Consider the following 20,412-nt stretch of genomic DNA (forward strand, 5'->3'; position numbering starts at 1 on the left):
TTAGATTGGATATTAGGAAACATTTTTTCACTGAAAGGGTTATTAGACATTGGAATAGGCTGCCCAGGGAGGTGGTGGATTCGCCATCCCTGGAGCTGTTCAGAAAAAAAGGGTAGATGTGGTGCTTAGGGACATGGTTTAGAGGTGGTTCTCTCGGGGTAGGTTGATGGTTGGACTTGATGATCTTAAAGGTCCCTTCCAACCTTAGCAATTCTATGATTCTATGATTCGTTTGCAGGTGAGGAGAGGAGGGAAGACAGACAGGGTTTTTTGTTTGTTTTTGTTTGTTTTAAGGTATTTGATACAAGCCTGCTACATTTAGGAGGAACAAAAACTGATAACGCAGAATCAACAGATAGCTACCCAAATGTCTGACGTGGCATTTTGCCAGTTTGATATGACTCACACAGACAATATTTCGATTAACAGAGGTTGGAAGGAGTGTAATATTTTATCCACTACAAGACCTGTGACGCATACCGTGAATACACTGAAGCCTCCTGCAGCCTGACTAGAAAAAGCATCAAACTGGTTTCTGGGTTTTGTCAGGTATGAGAATTTGTTTCTTAAGAAGCCTCTTCATAACTCTACTCATGAGTCTACTTGCTATGATGCAAAAGGAGCAGAAGGAAGAAAGGAGATAAAAAGTCTTTTAATTTAAAACTTTTTATCATCTTCTACACAAGTTTCTATTCTAGTCCCTCACCAATTCTTTGGCTTAAAGAAAATGAGAACAACCAGAGTGGAGAGGGCCCTTTAGTGAGCACACATATCTAATTTTTTCTGCAAATAAAGCACTGCTGGAGATTTGATACCGAATCACTGCAGATTGTCTTCACCACAGCCGAAAATGTGACTGCATAAAGACAGCAAAGCTGATATTCACCAACCCAGCTACAGAAGATGCAACATCAGGCAAGAGTGATGTTTCTGCCTGTGGGTGACAGTCATCTCTCAACACTTCCTTTGTGCTGTTTCAGTGACCACACATAACTATATTAAGTGATTAACGTATTGCGATCACATGTCCATGTGGTACCAGAAGGTCAGCAATTTTTCCTTGTAAGTACATTTTCCTAGGTGATTAAGAGCAGTGGTTTAAACAAAAAAGAACCATGTCTCCTGCAAAGAAACATTTTTCATCCCTGCCCAGTGCAAGTTTCTAATGTTTATCACTAGCATACCATCACACAAGTCGCTGACTCAGCATTCACTACGGTGATGGAAACTTTTGTTAGCCAATAGTTACAGGAAGATGGCTTAAGTCACTTAGGCCATGGCCTCCTCAAATAAAGTGACTGCTGACAGGTAAAGCATCTGCTTTGCTGGCAGCTGATCAGCATTGAGCCCTTTCTATGCCTGCCCCCTTTCCCACCCTTCTAACTTTTCTCCCTCTGCAGTAATGCTGAATGTTAAATTCAGTATGAGAACAGCCACCTTTTAACCTGTCCACATGGCTAAAATGTAATGGGTTGGGAACATCTACCACGCTAAGATGACCAGTCAATTTTTCTGTAAAATGGAAATTTCACATCTTTAAAACACTCTGACTTCTCAGCGTTCCTGACCTGAAACAAATGGACAACCATGTTTGCAAACACAGTGGTAACTGTAAAAACAGAACCAAAGGGGCAATTGATTTTGCCCACAGCCAAGGTGAAGAAAGAGTTGACACATTCAGTAAGTTTGGAAAATTGAATACGCAGGTAGTAAATGGAAACAAATAAAAGGCAGCAATCTCTTTTACGCATCTGTTTATGTAAAGAGGCCTATCTCACAAACACATATTTGGCCTTGTAAGCTCGTGTAAGCTCTCCTCTGCCATTTCCTAAAAAAAAACCAAAAAACCCAAAAAACCCACACACAAACTGCAGATATGACAAAGAAGTTATACACAGCAAGATGTTAGAAGTTCAACCCTCAAAACAGCCCAGTCTTCCCCATTGTTGACATTCTGCAGATGCAAGAAGTCTGAAATTCAAGATTAGGAAAATGCATTTGTCCACAAGAAAACAAACCATTAGTGTGTGCAGCCAACTTGCTCTGAAAGCCAGTTATGAGTATTAGTGTCCCAGTATCCCAGAGACAGCCTGCAGAGCTTCCGTGGAAGGCTGTACTACTGCAGCCTAGTCTTCAGCACACACTCAAACTGATCACCTTCCTAAGTATGCCAGACCTCCCTGGTTTGCCTACTTCTACTGATTCCCAGAAAACCAAGCCCATCTATTTACAAGTCTCTGTTGTAATTTTAGTCTCAATGGCTTCAGATGATTATACTAACATTGGAGTAAATAAAAACACAACAGTACTGCCAAAGAACAGAACCAACACATTATCAAAATAGAAGGATTATGGGTGAACAAGCAACAAAGAACAGTAAATATTATTAATCTGATATCAGGCTGAGAGCCATAGCAAAAAAAAGAAACTGAACTGATATGAAGCAGTAAGACATAATAAGTCAACCACGCTAATCACCAACTATTTACATATGGTTATCTTACTATTTTTAGCCAACTAATTTTTTAGTCACAAAATGTACAAGAAGAGCCTGTCTGATAACACTAACAAAGTTGGGAGAAAGATTCAAGTTACAGAACCACTGCTAAAAATTCTTACTGCAGAGAGATTCAAAACAGCTTTGCAGGAGTAAATGCAGATGGTCAGCATGGCTTTTCTCCACACATTCATTATGTCATTTTGTTTACAGAATATGTAAAAATGAATTAACATGCAACAACTGCAATATTGTAAAAGACATTGGTATATTAGCTCTGAAACAGTTTCCGTTTTATTTTACTCCCTTAAAAACATTTATTAGGAGTGAAGATAAACTTCATTTCTTGTAGTATGTCACTTAACTCTTCATCTTCCGCTAGCAAAACAAAATTAAAGCCATCAACCACATACAGTTTTCTTAGCTTTCATTGTTCTCCTAATATAGTGGAAATCTGTCATATATTGCCTTAAGTAGTTCTTGTTCTTTAGAAATAATTGCTACCAATGGGAATAATCCCAGAGAGAGATCAGTGAAACAGCTACTTAAATCATTATGGGGGGAAAAAAAAAAAACCCACAAACTATCTACGGTACGAAGAATTACACAGAAACCCTGTTTTAAGAAAGTATCACATGCAAAAGCTTCAACAATTCCAACCAAAGACTAATATTGCTATCTGGAATTAATTACAGGAAGAAAAACAACACTATGTTCAAATATAATGTGGTTTTGAATTTATTAACAGCAGTCTAAAATATAAAATATATATGCCAGTGTTTTCTTTTAAAAAAAAAGATTACAAACCTTGACAATACTTCTAAAGTGAAACTATATTGCAGACTTTGCCAGCTGATAACTTTCTCAAAACAAATGCAATAGAGCCAAGAACATCGAAGCTGACACAAGAACTAATCTGCTTTCTTGCAGGTTGAAAAATCTAATCTATAGCAAGGTATAAGTTTCTTATATGGTTACATTTTCCATTACATTGCACAACAAAGATGTGTTGCTACAACCTTCCTTTTAACTCCGCATTTTGGGAGAAGAAAAAGAAAAAAAAAAATCAAAGTAAAAAAAGAATCACAGCTTTTAAGTCAGAAGTAAGCTTTGGACCTCACTGGCGATCCTTTAAGGTCATTAAAATTATTTAAATTCGTATCTTAAATATCAACCTATATTTCAGAACTTTGAATTTGTCAGTAAGGCTCATTATTTGCAACACTTTTAACATACTTTAATACTTGCAAAATGCAAGAACTACACTCGAGAGAAATTCACACACTCATATGTAAGCCGAGTTGAGTCTGTGTGTTTCTCCTACCTTTCCAGTGTTTTACATCCCTTCTCACACCAGTTTTCTACTTGTGATCATTCAATTACTAAGTCTCACGGACAACTGCAGCAGCAAAATGGTAAAACACAAACACCAGTAAAAAGTTCATCTATCCAGCTTCCCAGTCAGTTTTCTGTGGGCATGCCTTACATCCTCCCTCCTCCTCCTCTCACTATAGGATCTAATTGTACAGAACGTGCAAGATGCCCCAGCGTTTGCTAACTGCTCGAATAAGATACAACCAGTCACATGAAAAAAGCCAGAGAAAGCCCCCACACTCATCCTCCTTAAACTGTTTGCAGAATCTCTTGGCTTTGTTGTGAAAGACTACCAAAAATAAACAGCACAACCCATGCCAAAACAAACAGACATAAAAATAGAAATCTGCGTGCCATCCTCATCCAGTCTTTCCTCCCTGCGACAAGCTTGTGCTACCCACCCAAGCAAGAACTTGCACCGCATGCCAAACTTGAAGTAGGCCTACGCCGCAAGCCGCCTTTCTTGTTCCTAGTGTTCCAAGCAGCCTCAGAAAATAGTAACAGAAAACTGACAGAGACAGGATTCCTCTCAGTTCCAACTGCATGTAATATATATACCTAGTTTTGTGTTTGAGTCATCTTCCTGCTCTGCTGACTTCAGCTTGATGCTAAATGATAAAGAAACAGATCGTATCTGTGATACTAGTAGCATGGTAAGAGAATGTGCATTTGCCAACTATAGATAGAGACTCCAAACTATTTGAGAGAATAAATAATGACGCGTTCAGAGAAGGTCATAAAAAAAAAAATCAGACATAATAATTCAAGGAAATATTGTTGAAACTTCAAGAAAAATACTGCAATTCAGGTCTCTGTCAGTAGCCCCACTGTCCCATACAGAAGTTCCTGGGCTGAGAAATTACCTTGCAACAAGTTCGATTTGTTTTCTTCAGCATTGTTTCTGCTTGCAATCATTTTGCACATAGATTACTGAAAGCAAAGTTAACTTCTCAATACAATGAATAAAATGTCCCATTGATTATTTGGGGAGAAAGACATGGGTTCAACTTCTTCACCTTCAGTTGTTTGCATACAGACAAAGTTTCTGAATAAAAGGAACTGACTAGAGGAAGCAAAAAATTCTCTTAACATAAAATTCTGTTTATGTTACTTAGCTCTTAGCTTCCACCCAGGCAACATACACAGATGATTTAGAGACCACCGGTGTGGTTTAGGGCAGGACAAACAAAACAAAAATTAATTCCTACTCAATAACTGAATTCATGTGGAGGACTTTGGATGTTTATTACCTCTGTGATAGCAATGATTATTAATGCATAGAACACCACAAGAGAGCTTTGTTCCCCGGTTTCCCCCCAAATCAATTAGTAATAAGCCAAAGAGACCAATATTTTTAATCATGGTTTTATTCTTACCTCAACCTTTCTTCTTCTTTCTTACGAAGGCTGAAATCTCGCTGAACCACCTGGAGCACATGCTCTGCTTCTTCATCAGTCAAACCAGAAAGATCCAGTTTTCTCCCCATTATATACTCTGTCCTGGATATGAACAACTATGATGAATATCTGAAATCAGAAAAAAAAAAAAACACACAAAATAAATTGAAAGCAATGATATTTTTCCCAAGTATGTTGAAATCACAGGCACATCTGCCCAACAAAAAGAGTTACTGCCATAAACATCAGAGAAGAAAATGATTCATTTCACAACTATTTTTCAAGTTCCATGCGTTGAAAACAATCACCTTCAATTTAAAAAGAAATGCAAAAGATAATTTTTGGGACATATTAAATACTATTGAGGGAAGATCTCAGTGTTGCCCTCAACAAGAAGCATGTTAAACTAAGGTGCAATCAGGTTTAGACATTTCTTAAGATTTTATGCCATGAGTTTGCAAAACTGTTTGCAAAATGCAGTCCCCAAGACTGTGTATGAACCGAGAACATACTCTCCTGTAACAATCAAAAATATTTTGTACTACCAGCTAAGAAACCAGGAATTATTCTAAAAAAAAAAAAGCCAACCACAAAATATGAAAAGAAAGTAAGCATATACATTTTAAATACATTTCCCAGAGTGACTAGAAAGATTTAGCTGTCACTACCACCATAATAGTATTATTTTCCCTCTCTACGAACAACGGATGAGAAAAAGTAGTAGTCAATGTTATGTGTGAATTGAAAATACTGTAGTTAGAACTAGAGCTTCGTCCATTTATTTCATTAATGAATTATCATCAACTTGTTCTAATTTATTTTGTCGTGACTTTTGTTAATTGTGTTGAATTCTAGAAAATTCAGCTATCAGTATTAATTTCTGTAATTTGATCTATGTAATTATACGAGCAATCATAAAGGTGTCCATTGTTATGGTTTCAGAAACATCACACAGTTTTTGCAGATCTATTACAAGCTCCTAGCAAGGTATATAATAATTATGAACACACAAAAGTTCTTACATTATACTGAAGAGGCAATTATTACTGCCTCTTTAACCATGACGAGTGTCAAGTGAATATGCTGGTTATGTCTCAAAAAAACATCTCTAACCAACACTACTATATCATACATTTGAGTGCCCTGAATAGTATAAAAAGTAGAAGCGTGGCCGGGGGTGGGCACAAATCACCTTTATTTTCTAAGCATAACAATTCATTTGTTACTGAAATGATGCTATGGGATGCGATTCATTGGTGTTTGTTTGGGTGGGGTTTTGTTTGTTTGTTTGTTTGTTGTTTTTTTATATAATATTCACCTTCCTCCAATCATCTGGTTACAGTTCTTCAGACAGAAAAAAAATAACACACGGAAGGAGGGTATTGCTTAATTTTTCTATTTTGGCTAGGCTATCAATGAAGTTTAGAACACACTCTTTGTTCAAGGAAAAACCACTTCAACAAAAACAAGCAGGTGGGAAAGAAGCTTAGTTGAAATCAAGATGACAAGATCCCTCCAGTGAGACACATGCTCACCATACAGCTAAAAAAAATTTCGCAATGGTATGTTCTGGCTTGACTTTTTGGGTCTACTAAGAAAGCTGAAGAGGAACATTACCAATGAGTTAATAAAGGCTATAAAAATGTACTTCTAAATAATAATACCTATTTTTGTAGAAAAAAGTGCCACAGAAAAAAGACTACATGTAGTCTTCACTAATCCCAGTTGCAAGACCAAGAATGCATGTTAAAATTAAAAGTTGCCTACAACACAGTGAGGAACAACTGGCAAGACTTTTTCCATCACACACATACACAAATCTTGCCAAAATTTTCACCAGAATGTTAAGATTTTCCCCTGTCCCTTCATGAACAGCCCTTGCACCACAGCCTCACGGGCACTGGCAAGCATAAGAAATCACAGAATCATAGAATGGTTTGAGTCTGAAGAGACCTTTAAAGGTCATCTAGTCCAACCCTTCTGCAATGAGCCGACACACCTTCAACTAGATCAGGTTGCTCAGAGCCCTGTCCAACCTGACCTTGAATGTTTCCAGGGATGGGGCACCTATCACATCTCTGAGCAACCTATGCCAGTGTTTCACTGCTCTTGTAAAAAACTTCTGCCTTGTATCTAGTCTACACCTCCCCTCTTTTAGTTTAAAACCATTACCCCTTGTCCTATCACAAAAGGCCCTGCTAAAACATTTGTCCCCATCTTTCTTGTAGGCCTCCTTTAAGTACTGAAAGGCGGCAACAAGGTCTCCCCAGAGCCTTCTCTTTTCCAGGCTGAACAACCCCAACTCTCTCAGCCTGCCTTCCCAGATGTTTTCCAGCCCTCTGATCATCTTTGTGGCCCTCCTCTGGACCTGCTCGAACAGGTCCACACCTCTCCTGTGTTGAGGTCTCCAGAGCTGGAGGCAGTACTCCAGGTGTGGTCTCGCCAGAGTGGAGCAGAGGGACAGAGTCACCTCCCTCGACCTGCTGGCCATGCTTCTTTTGATGCAGCCCAGGTTGTGGTTTGCCTTCTGTGCCACGAGTGCGCATTGTCGGCTCATGTCCAGCTTTTCATCCACCAGTACCCCTAAGTCCTTCTTGGCAGGACTGCTCCCAAACGGTGAGGTAGGGCTTGCTGAGGTTACTTGTACACTGCCACTCAAAGACAGAACAAGCAGCGCCCTGAGACACATTCTTCCCTTCAGGCTTTGGGATACCTGTTCAGCTCTTCCCATGCAAAGCACTTCAGTGCAAAGGCCTCTCTGACACTCTAAAAGCATGGAAGGGATTCATACTACAGGAAAGCCACTACTACAGGAAAGCCACTCCTGCAGGCAAGCAAGCAGGACTTTTCCAACTAAGTTTTTTCACACCCATACACTTTGTGGGAAAAACACAGGATATAAACTAAAAGGAAATAAAACTATTTCAAGCAATTACCTGAGCCAGTTGAGACACCTCCATAGTAGGGCTACAGTTGTCTGAGACACAAGATGATGAAGATACTAGGACAAAGACACCATTCCAGTTGTTCTTGAGCATTAAGTTAACAACTGTAATTAACACTGCCATAATAAGTTCTTCCTTCAGGTCTTCATCAAAAAGTTTTCGGAAACTTTATCAAAATTAATACTGTTTTTTCACATATACAAACTGTGGGCCATCAGTAAAGAAAATTACCCGTTTGATTCAGTCATCGCTGCCAACTGGGAGCATATTTGAAAGGGGAAATTTAGCCCTTAATCTTGGAGTAAGTGGGCACTTACTCTACCTCTACCACTACCCCACTACCTCTGATATTTTGGTGTCTGCAAAGACTTAATTCCAAGTATACACATACTTTAGAATCACCAATGAGTTTAACGTTTGATTTGCATGTGGTTTATTTACCTTTAAGACTCTTCCATTAACCTCTAGGGAATTTGTGTGATTTTTCCCAGGAAATAGTTTTTCATCACATTACTAAATCACCTCTGATCTGGGAGTATCACAGCAGTTTAGAAATATTTATAAACAATGCTTGAATGTCTTTTTTTCAGTAGATCCGGATTATGCATTTTGGAAATGCACAATGACAAATCCTCTAGAGGAAGCATAACAAGCTACATTTTTTAAAAAACAGAATAGTTTCTCAGCCTAAAATAACTTCTAGCCTCAACTGAAATAACTTACATGAGGCTGTTCAGATGTTTACCTTCATGAGTAATACTTCTTTGCTAAATCTCACACTGAATGCAAGATATAAGCTTTCAGAGATATTACAAGAAATAATATCCTTCCCTAGAAAACTTTTGCTCAACAACTTAACACATTGTAACAGGAAAGCCTAGGCTTAAAATACATGATTGGGTATTGTTTAAGTAATACTCTAATCCTAATACTTCTTACAGTCTGTTTTAAAATCTAATTAAAACTTCCACATCAAAAACATTTCTTGAATTTAATCTTTGAAACAAACAAAAAACCAAGCCCAAGAACACCAAAAGAACCACAAAACCCCCACAGAACAACGAGCAAATGAAATGTTTTTCAACTGCAAGCAATGCTTCTGAATTTTAAAATGGACAAAAGCATCAACACAAAAAATGAGGGCAAGCAGTGTATTTTCTAGTCACTCACACGAGAGCTAAGCTGTTTGGACTTGCAGTCTCAGCAGAAGATTAGCACTACAGGAGGGTGGGCAGAAAGCCCACAAACTTTTTCTTTTGAAGTACCAGCTAACATTTAAAACAGATTCTCTGCTTGACAAAGTGCCACAATGCAAAGTTAATTGTGCAAGTGGTCACACTGAGTATTGTACAACACAGACATCTTAGCTTTATCCTGTAGCAAAAGCACTGGTGAGGCTGCATCTGGAGTGCTGCGTCCAGTTTGGGCTCCCCAGTACAAGAAAGATATGGACTTACTGGAGCAAGTCCAGCTCAAGGCCACAGAGGTGATTACGGGACCAGAGCATCTTTCCCAAGAGGAGATGCTGGAAGCACTAGGACTGCTTAGTTTGGAGAAGAGAAGGATTAGGGGCAGAGGTATACAGTGTGTTTCTGGAAGAGATCCCTCCAATACCCTGGCACTGCAAACAAGAATATCCTCTGATTCTTTCCATTTCTGAGCAAATTTTTAATTGAGATTTCACCAGTTTTCACAACACAGTATCATTTTTTCTTTAAAAAGCTGTTCCTGTGCATTAATGAAATGTGACACTTGCAGAGCCAATATCAAACTCCTTCGACGCAGCTGTCTACAACTGAAATATTTCACATAGAATACCTTTCCCCTCATGTGCTCTCAGCATTAGAGTCACCAAACTAAACATCAGAGCCCTTCTACTCTGTTCTGCTACTCTACCACTTCCAGTATTTTCCAGGTAGAAAATTGAGACCAAAAAAAACCTTCTAGTAATTATATCTTTGATTCTGTTGCCAACCAACTCATCTTTACTTACTTCAGCAGTCTGTCAGGACCTAAATAATCCTGCTCGATCTGTCTTGTCATTATAGTTTGGCATTTAACCAACTTCTGCAGAAGTCTTTTAGTATCTTAAGAAATTCTTTGTATAATCTTGTTAGTGAAAATTTTGCTCTTTTAACTTGTACTACAAGATAGTCATCTTTCCATGCCAAAAAGGAAGACAAATGCTTTGTTCACAGCAGACCTCCTTCACCACAATTCACATTTTAAAAAAAAGTTTTGCCTAATGAACGTCCAAAAGAAGTGATCACATTGCCAACACAAGGTCATTGCGCTCAATTTTTTCATGTAAATGTCACAATCTATATAATATATAAATTACATAATGTCACACACTTGTATTTGGTAACAAAAATAAGGTCTGATCATTGAAAGTGTAGAGAGGATTCCTGTATTTTGAATTATGTCAACACACTTAAAACAACCCCAGACTTTTGCCAAAAGAAAACATTTAAGGAACATTACTGTCTGAAGCCATTTCTACTACAGCAAGCACGTCATTAAGTCTAAAATGAGGCATAATTAACATTGGTCACAAATTTTTTAATACTTTTTAAACTCCAAGAAAGTCTAGAAGCAGCAGTAAACAACACTATGGGTATTCTTCCATTTTCACTGGAAATAAACTAATGTCCCAAAATAACAAGAGGGAAAATATACTCATTGGAAATACAAAGCCACCTTTTCAGATGAAAAATTAAGCACAGCACAACTGACTTCAGCATGAGGATTTGTATCTGGTGTGCCACATTTTAAATGAGATGCAAGACAAAGATCTCAAAGAGGATGTCATTCTTCATACCAACACTGATTTTAACTGAGATTTACTGCACATATTTCCTGGTCTATAACCAAAGCAGAAAATTATCTTCCTTTCAGCCTTGTACTAATTTTATGTGAGATTTGTGTAGAAAAACGAACAGCTTGTAAGTTCCTGAGCAAAGTTAGGTTTGTTTCACTGAGGGATGTGGGGGGTGAAGCAGCAGGTTTTTAAAAGAACCGTGAAGTTAATTTAGTTCCTTCTGAGAGAAATGTTACTTATTAATGCAAGCAATTACAATAATTGTGTGCACTTCTTGTCTAGAAGAGCACCATATATACTATATGGGGGTAACTATAAATCTTACTATAATGAGGGTAACTGTAAATCTTAAAGGTCAAAGGTTAGTACTGTGTGGTTTTAATTTTTAATCTATTTAGGAAATAAATAGGAGCTTCACATTCTTCTTGCTTCTATATCTTACATTATTTTAAGTAATGAATATGAAATAGCAGAAGCAGAAAAGCTCCACTAAAATGATATTTTATTTGAGAAAGAATGGCACCTCTCACCTAAGGATGGCACTCTTCCAGAGGCAGAGCACAGCAGATGATTATTTCTGAAAAATAGAAGCTATTTAAGAAGCAAAAAAAAGCTATTTTTACAGAAAAGACTAAAGATTACACTGGAGGACTTAATTTCTGTCATCTACCTTTGACGGATTTAAAACCAGTCATATTAAAAAGAGAATCTTAATAATAAATCATGACCATTTTATACCTATGTATCAGGCCTACAACTGATAAACAAGCATAAATCCCAGCGGGAATTCAAAATATGATATAAAACCCAAATTCACTGGCCAGAATAATCTTCTCACTGCTAACAGTGAACTCCTAGAGGAAAGGCTTATCCAGAATTCAGCCCTACAGCTGCTTAAGATCATAGATGGAGTGGCACACACTGTTAGCGCATATTTCACTGCCATTGGCTTTCTAGTTACTCTATCCTCCCATTTTACTTCAGTCTCATCTTCTATTGTTTATGTTGAATTTAGGCAAATCATGTTCAGCTCTATTTTCTCAATTTAGTAACATCTGTCTTAGGGAAGAATGCGTAGTCGAGATGATGGGTCTGACAGCATTCTGACTATGTGAGACTGACTGTTACTCTTCCCAAAATGATGAAGACTGCTTGGAGAGAAAGACAAAATTGGAGCAGCAATGTGCTGACATGCAATTGTATCTTGGATGAGTGGCCTCTTTTCCACGTGCCTTCCATCTAAAGTGTGAAATGCAGCTTATTACTGTAACGAACTGTCATCAACCTCAAGGCAAATCATCACAGGTCAGGGAGAAAGCCCGCATCTGCAACTGATCCCAAAGACCTGCAAACTTCTGGTTGCATTGGGCTCTGTAAGCACGAGGCTACAAGGGCTTCCCTTTGGATGCTCGACTTGCGAAGTGGGGCTCAGAGCTTACTGTTATGCACCCAGGCTCCTTGCACAGAGAGAACAGCAGCTGCTGGATGGAGTTATGTCCCTTCTTCCACCTTCTCTGCACTCACAGCCCAGAAGGCCAACCATATCCTGGGCTACATCAAAAGAAGCATGGCCAACAGGTCGAGGGAGGTGACTCTGCCCCTCTGCTCCACTCTGGTGAAACCACACCTGGAGTACTGCCTCCAGCTCTGGAGCCCTCAGCGTAAGAAGGACATGGACCTGATCGAGCAGGTCCAGAGGAGGGCCACGAAGATGATCAGAGGGGTGGAGCACCTCTCCTATGAAGACTGGCTAAGAGAGTTGGGGTTTTTCAGCCTGGAGAAGAGAAGGCTTCAGGGAGACCTTACAGCGGCCTTCCAGTATCTGAAGGGCGCCTACCAGACAGCTGGGGAGGGACCTTCTACAAGGGCACGTAGTGATAGGATAAGGGGTAATGGCTTCAAACTGGAAGAGGGGAGATTTAGATTAGATATTAGGAAGAAGTTTTTCACTATGAGGGTGGTGAGGCACTGGAACAAATTGCCCAGGGAAGCTGTGGAGGCCCCATCCCTGGCAGTGTTCAGCTCCAGGTTGGATGGGGCTTTCAGCAACCTAGTCTAGTGGAAGGTGTCCCTGTCCACTGCAGGGGGTTTGGAATTAGATGATCTTTAACAGTCCCTTCCAACCTACACCATTCCATGATTCCCACCAAAGCCCAAACCAGAACACACCTGGCAAATCAGTCTTCACACTGTACTTCCTAAGCTTGAGCCAGTATGAAGAAAATACTAAACAAAAAGCTCATTTGTATTCAGACCTCACTCCTCAGCATTACCTCAGGAATGAGGACTGCAAAAATACATTCACCCACCTGTGCCGCACTACACATGCCACATACTTCTCCTGAGACACCACATACTTCTCCTGAGACACCTGTCAGTCTCAGCATTTCACAATCAATGGCCCTGAAATGAGCTACACAGATTGAAGGGAGATTAAAGAAACAGCAAATCCTTCTCTGTTCCTTCAAAGAATTGATGGCAGCTTCCATCTCATTTTAAGTGGCAGACAGAGAAGGGAGTATTCATGTTACCTATGTAACAGTCTCATACATGCACCCAGAAAAAGGCTCAGGCTCAATGCCATGTTAAGCCTGGGAAGGCTCAACTATTTAACTCCTTCCTTGTGGAAGAGCATATGAGAGAGCACAGGATATTTCTGTGCAGATCCCTATTTCAGATGCCAACATCCCATTTTCTACATGGCCTGAAGAAACTAAATGATACAGAAGGTCCACTACCATATGAGCTGGGAAGCAGCATGTGTTTTAAAGTTAAATGCCTTCCCTTGTACCACAGCAGTCACTATTTGTAAGAACAACTGTAGAGGAGCATCCTATGGGTAAAATTCAAACTAACCAAAAAGTATCAATCCACCAAGATAAGTCTTGCAAGCTCAAGATGCCAAAGTATCCCTACTGCGTAAAGTGGTGGTAAGGCTTCTCACCCAAGTTATTCATGCCTTTAATCTGGGGAAGAAAACACTGAGAGAAAAGGTGAAGCTGTTGTAAAACCTCAAACTGCACATTTTACATCCGCATATAAATTTAATTTTGCATTTTAATAATACAGGCAAAAGGGTTATGGTAAATTAAGAATCTCATCATAACTTGAAAGCCATATTGTGATCAACTCATGCAAAATACAAAAGTAAACAATTAAGTGGATTGCTTGACTGCTGCCAAAACATTCATAATATAGAATCCAACCAATATGCAAACACCACAGGCATACTTAAAATATCCTACACAATAAAATGGATTTTTTTCCCCCACAACATATGTTGCACTAATTGATATCCTTCATCCCTCTTACTAAATATCACTCATCAGTATATCCTTAAATTTGATCCAAGAACTAAACTTTGACTAAGAGAATCTTTCTGCAAGACTAGGACAGAGACACAAATTCTATTTTTAGAAGTAAAAAAAATGCTTCTGACAGCAGTTGCCACACTGAGGCAGTATTCTCTAGTGCTGCCAGATGTGAAAACAGATTTAATACATTAAATCACTGCTAATTCAAACCACTGACAGGAAGCCCCACTGCAAATTACTGAATTTTACAGATTAGCAACTAAATGAACAAAATAAAAAACAACAATGATGTCGTAAGACTGTGCCTTCTGCATTCACTCTGACACCTGCAAAGTGCTTCTAACCCTGATTTATGCTAGAACTAGCTAGAATTATAAGAGGTACAATAGAAAAGAGGGACATCTGTAAAACCACATGTCCCATTTCACTGAGACTTAGTGACGAGCTGTAGTTGGTTGACACACAACTTATGCCCCATGCATGGAAAAAAGCATTTCAGAAGCAGGTTGTCTTTGAATTGTTTAGATAAACATTTGTTAAGCGACATAAAACACGAGTAAAATAGAGCCAGAGCTGTGGAAATCAAGCCAGAGCCGTGGAAATCAAGCCAGAGCCGCAGAAAGCCTCTGAAAACCAAGCTAGGAGCTGGGTTAATCTGTCAGGTGAGGGAGTTAATGGATTAGTTTGTTGACACTGGGACCTCCTCTACATTGCTTAGAAGGGGCTCTGCTTTAGACCCGAGCTTGGGTAATTTTTCTTATATTGACACTGCACAACATGAAGAGAATCTGAGCCCTGGCCAACAAACACAAACCTGAAGTTCTGGATCATTTATACAAACAAGGAACCTTTTGTATTCAAGCACAAGACACAGGCACTTTCTGGAGGTCAAAGGCCAACTTCATTGTCAGGTTTTGACTGCCGGTTCACTCATATTTGGATCTAAACTGGAGCAGCCTCCAGATCCTTTAGCTTAAACTAAGGAACCAAAGCAGTTCATCTTCTTACAGGCTTAGAGAATCATCCAGCCAGCACAGACATCTTTTTGAGTCCCCACGTAAACTATTATTTGGTCAACTTAACCAAGTTAAGCCACCACCTTTAGGAACTAGCTAGGACTGCTCTGTACTCCATTAACTTTCATTTTTAAAAAGTTCCCTTTATCAGGCCCCACTCTTGAAGACTGAAGTAGTGCTATCACTACACTGAAAGCATGCTCCTTTGATGAGCCTACATGAAGAACATCAACTTTACCGAGAAAATTCCTGTTTCTAGTCTTCTACATTAGCTTCTCCTAATTTTTAGACTTCAAGTATCCATCATAATAGGCCTTCTGGACCTTGATACAACACTGACACCAACTTTCCCCCCAAATGAAAGCACAATCGTAGGTATTCTTCACCTACCACAACTACATAGATGACATATGTCCATGGAGGAGGTGCAGTTCACTTAATCATGTGTGGAACCTGAGTGCACAGTATTTCATCCATTGATTCCCCTCTTTCTGACCTGTGATACTACCTTGGAGGAGGAATCTGAAGCTGCGTCATTAAACATTAGAAAAGAAGGGGAAGGGGAGAATAATCAGGTCGATCGTCCTCTACAGGTGAACTGTTTTCTTCTCATTTGGGACTCAACCCATAACTTTTGTGCTTGGAGTGATTAACATAATATCTAATTTTGTCACTGCCTTTTAGATCAAGCCCAACTGAAACTGTAAATACCAACACCACCAGATTATCTTTTAGAATCCTCCCCAAAGCTCTTTTGATTGTTTTTAAAACTCGGTGCTGCTCCAATTCACATGCTGTGGTTTAACTTCAATCCAACTCATGGTCTGTCAAACAAGTGTCAAAACACTTACAACAGCTAGATGCAAGCATTGAGATAACTTCAAGAAAGGTACACTATGCATTCCCGGGGGTGACCACTGAGGGCCAGAGGGATCAGGTCTCTTTTAAAGGGGAAAAAAAGGAATCAACCTCTTAGAAGATTAACAATCGTTAGAAAAATAGGTACACTCTGCAATTCGAGGTATTTCAGGACAGTGTTAGCTGCATCTCTGTCAACAGCACTTAAATCATATGCTCAACATCCATGCCACAGCAATTAACAGTAACAGCACAAACTAGCACTCTTCTATTTGCATTGCCCTGTGACACAGCATCCTGGTCATACATCCCAAAAGGGACAGAAGAAAACCACATTAAAATGACCTTTTGTATCAGAAGTAATGCCTAATAAGCAAAGAAGCTGTTCTCATATTTGTTTCAGAAGAGATAAAACTCCTCATCACCAGAGAACAAAAAATTTACTCCTCGAGTTATAAACATGTTTTGCTTATTTTCCTTTCCAGATAGAAAACAACAGATTATGTACTGTCTTCTTCCAAGAACAGAAAGTTGGTTTACAACAGCAGAGCCACATATTATTCTGGATGGAAGTAGGTGGAAGGTGTTGGAGAAGGGATTGTTATGTTATTAAAAAATCCCAAAGATTTCAGGCTGTTGCCTGGCTTTAAGACCCATTAAAGCCAGTGGGAATGCCATGGACTTTAATAGCCTTTGAATGAGGCTCTGCACTTCAGATTGCTATCACAAGAAGAAACTACATCTCATTTTCTACAGTAAATTACCTCAGCACCTTTTAAACAGACTTGATATAGAAACTATGGCTGCACTGTCACTTAACCATTTATTCTTCTCCATCAGTGAGCAACATACATTGCAAGGAAAAGTCCAGAAAGAGAAGATTTCTGGAACTGCTGCACAGCAGAACTTGAGCTTGGGTCTTCAGCAGTAGGACAGCCTAGAGCTCCCTTCCCGACTGGCAGCCAGTACCAGCAAAACTCAGGAAAACCACTTCATTGATTACCATGAGTCAGTTTGAGACAATGCCATTGAAAGCGTCTCATCTTCAAGATTAATCTCTGCAGTGATTAGCTCCTCCTCTTCAATAGCTGGTATTTTATTTGGAGGTGTACTTTGCCTTGAAGAATGCAAAATTAATTTCCTACAGTAATGCTTTATATCTTAAAACCACCAGTAAATAGTAATAACTGCCATAATCTGAATACCAAACACCAATATTATTTTTTCTTTTATGATCATCAATTGATCAACAGGTAAATAAAGCATATAGGTAATAGGAAGTAACAGGAGGTCTTGTTTCCTTTACCCAGCTCATGGACTAATGGGTCAGTAAAAATTTGCAAGATAAAGGTTTTTGTTAGCACAACTACTTTTTTTTTTTTTTTTTTTAAAGAAGAAAATAATTGCAGTGCTGTTGAAATTTAACATATATTGGCCTGGAAATTTAATGTGTTCCTACTCACAGAATAGTACTTAGAAGATCTAAAAATTTGTCATTATTGCAATAATGCTGATATTAGGTTTTGACAAGTCAAGCCACTGCAGTCCTTATAGTCGGTTCACCTACGCTAAAGTTGCTAGGTGATTCATTAGACTGCTTTCCATTATAGTGTGTTGTATTTCTTTCTTTTCAGGACACAGAATATCTAACATGATGGCTTTTTTTCTGAAAATGCCATTTTTTAAAACGCAGCGAGGCATTTTTCTATAAGCATTGCAAAAAATTTAAAAAAAAAAAAAAAAGATAGCACATTTCACCGAAAGTTAAATTAGCAAGCAGGTTATAATCACTAGTCTTTACCATACAAATGAATGACAGATCTTACCAGCGTGCCAGCCACATGTAAGGGGTCTTCCTATTGGGTCTGAGTAAATTCACATGAAGTTTGGAGATAGGCATCTTTACCCACTCTCACAAAGAGATGCATAAAACTAGACCATGACTTGAAATCTTATCAAATTACACTGTATTTAGCCCTTCTACAAAATTCCCTGTTCATGCTGTAGAAAAAGGCTAAATTTCTTTGGTAATTTGAACAACAGTATGGCGTGCTTCACTCCATGCTGAAATATAGCGGTTACCTTCCTCTTCCCTTAAATCTAATAAGGTTCTTTTGAAAGTAAGCTGCTGTAAATCTCTGAATGTAAGAAACTTGGGGCTGCTATATTTTCTGGCTGTCAGTGGTACACAGGTAAGCCAGAAGCCTTTATTATCTCTAAGAATCTATCTAGTAAATAACCTACCTGGACCCAAAAGGCAGGCGAATAAAGCACTCCATGGGAATGCTGGATTAGTCTGCTCAAACAAATGAATGGGTTTTCTCAAAGAGGGAAAAAAAAAAAAAATATCCCTATGGTTTTCATGGAACTATATTTGACTAGTTTCTTTCAACTTGTCCAACTTTCCAAGGGCAAGTAAAGGTCATTTACAGTGCCAAACAGCAGCCTCCAATCTGATAACAATAGGGCATATTAATGTTGGCAGCATTACAAAGGAGTCACATTTTCATACAGATGTACTGCTTATGAACAATAGTGCATTTGGTATATACAGCTTTTCTTCAGCATCACCCATGCGTAATTTGGGGATTTTTTTTCTTTGTTTAAGTACAAGTTCTTCAAGTGTTCTGTTTGCTGTAACTATTAATGGAGAAAGGTAGATTCCTAAAATGTTCATACACTTGGGTACACCCTACATAATCCAAACCCCTGGTTTAGCAATCAATTGTCAGTGCCCTCAGCTGTATTCATCATGTTAGGGTGGATGCAGGAAAACAGCTCAGGAAAAATAAACAAAAGTTTTAGCTTCGCTTTCGTGATCTTGGATCACTCCTAGACAGCACCGGGTCAGATGAAGAGAGCCTGTTAAAAAGCATTAACCTGTCTGAAAAGACAATATCGTGTTACTTGAATCAGCAGCAGGTTCAAGATGCAAGTCGTGGAACAGCGGGCAGCGCTCTTCTTTAAGTATCTCTCAGCCCGGTGGGGGCTGCTGGGGTGGAATCGACTTCTGGGAGTTCTCACTGGCAATTAATGTATCACGGCTGTCGAAAATTATACCCTCCTGTGTGTAATCACTACGCGCATCGTACTAAGTTATCTGATAAATGCCATAGGAAGGCTGCAGAGTCGCCGAGTACATTTTTGGATGCTTGGGCATAACGCATCGGTAAATATGCTCTGACACAATCCTGTACCTGAGTAATGATGGGTAAAGCAGCAGCCTGAGAGATTACATACGAGGTACAGCACCTTCTGCTTTTCACACAGCTCTGTTCACTTTCTCAAGCTGGAAGCGGGCAGCAAGCATTACTGTCTGACACTCAGCTGCAGGCAGGGAGTCAGCGGTTTCAATGCCGTTCACAGGGAACCGCTATCACCACTAATAAGCAACTATAAAAACCCATCCAGCTTGAGGACAGTTCCCTCAAAGTCAGAAAAAACGTCTGGTAATATGAAAACTAAACTATCTTTCCTTCCTTCCTCCCTCTCTCTACCCTTCCGGAAAAGGGTTATCAGAGGGACGAGTAAAAGCCGTTATTGCCAAAAATCCTTGCTGTGCCTATTCTAACAAACTCCAGGCTCCCCGGCACGACAGCTACCCACATTTTCAGAAACGCAGGAAATAGTAAAACAGTAGGTATGAGGCAAAAAACACCGTTTGTCAAAATAGATTGCTAGATACAGCTAACGTTGCTGCAAACACACTCGAGGAGGGACGCACACGCACTCCGAGGCTTTCTGCGATCTAATTTGGTTACGCCCGCCTAAAACACAACGCAAACCCCAGCGCCACACACGCGCCGACTTAATTAGATTCCCTAAGAAAAGTCAGCCCGAGCCATATGGTATTTTCCTCAGCAGCTACGATAAACTGACCTTGATACTAGGAAAGCGCACGCTGCTGCTTGTCTGAAGCATAAATTACCGAGCACCGGAGCGGCGGGATGCTCCCGCGGAACGGGGGCAGAGGCAGCGCCACGTCGAAACCCTCCCCGTGCTGGCGGGGAAGTTGACCAAAAGCCTCTAATAAATAATAATAATATTTAATAAATAACAATAACGCACCGCAGTGACAGTGCTCAAATAACCACGCTGTCAGCAGAACGCTACGGAGCTACTCAGACACCTGGCCGGTAATTAAGAGAAGCCGAATACCGCGTCGTCGTCGCCCTCCGTGTCACTCCCCC

At 39.5% G+C, this 20,412-nt stretch overlaps 1 protein-coding gene across 1 annotated transcript in view; it reads right to left on the reverse strand.

Moving 5' to 3' along the window:
• MYRIP (myosin VIIA and Rab interacting protein) overlaps positions 1-5,357 on the reverse strand; it is a 218,693-nt gene extending 213,336 nt beyond the window's left edge. The window contains exon 1 of the mRNA XM_009895027.1: positions 5,248-5,357. Within this exon, the coding sequence (XP_009893329.1) occupies positions 5,248-5,357 (110 nt within the window). The remainder of the gene's footprint in view (positions 1-5,247) is intronic.
• Positions 5,358-20,412: the final 15,055 nt, after the last annotated feature.

Source organism: Charadrius vociferus, unplaced genomic scaffold (genome assembly GCF_000708025.1).
Source record: "Charadrius vociferus isolate BGI_N301 unplaced genomic scaffold, ASM70802v2 scaffold51, whole genome shotgun sequence".
Lineage (NCBI taxonomy): Eukaryota > Metazoa > Chordata > Aves > Charadriiformes > Charadriidae > Charadrius > Charadrius vociferus.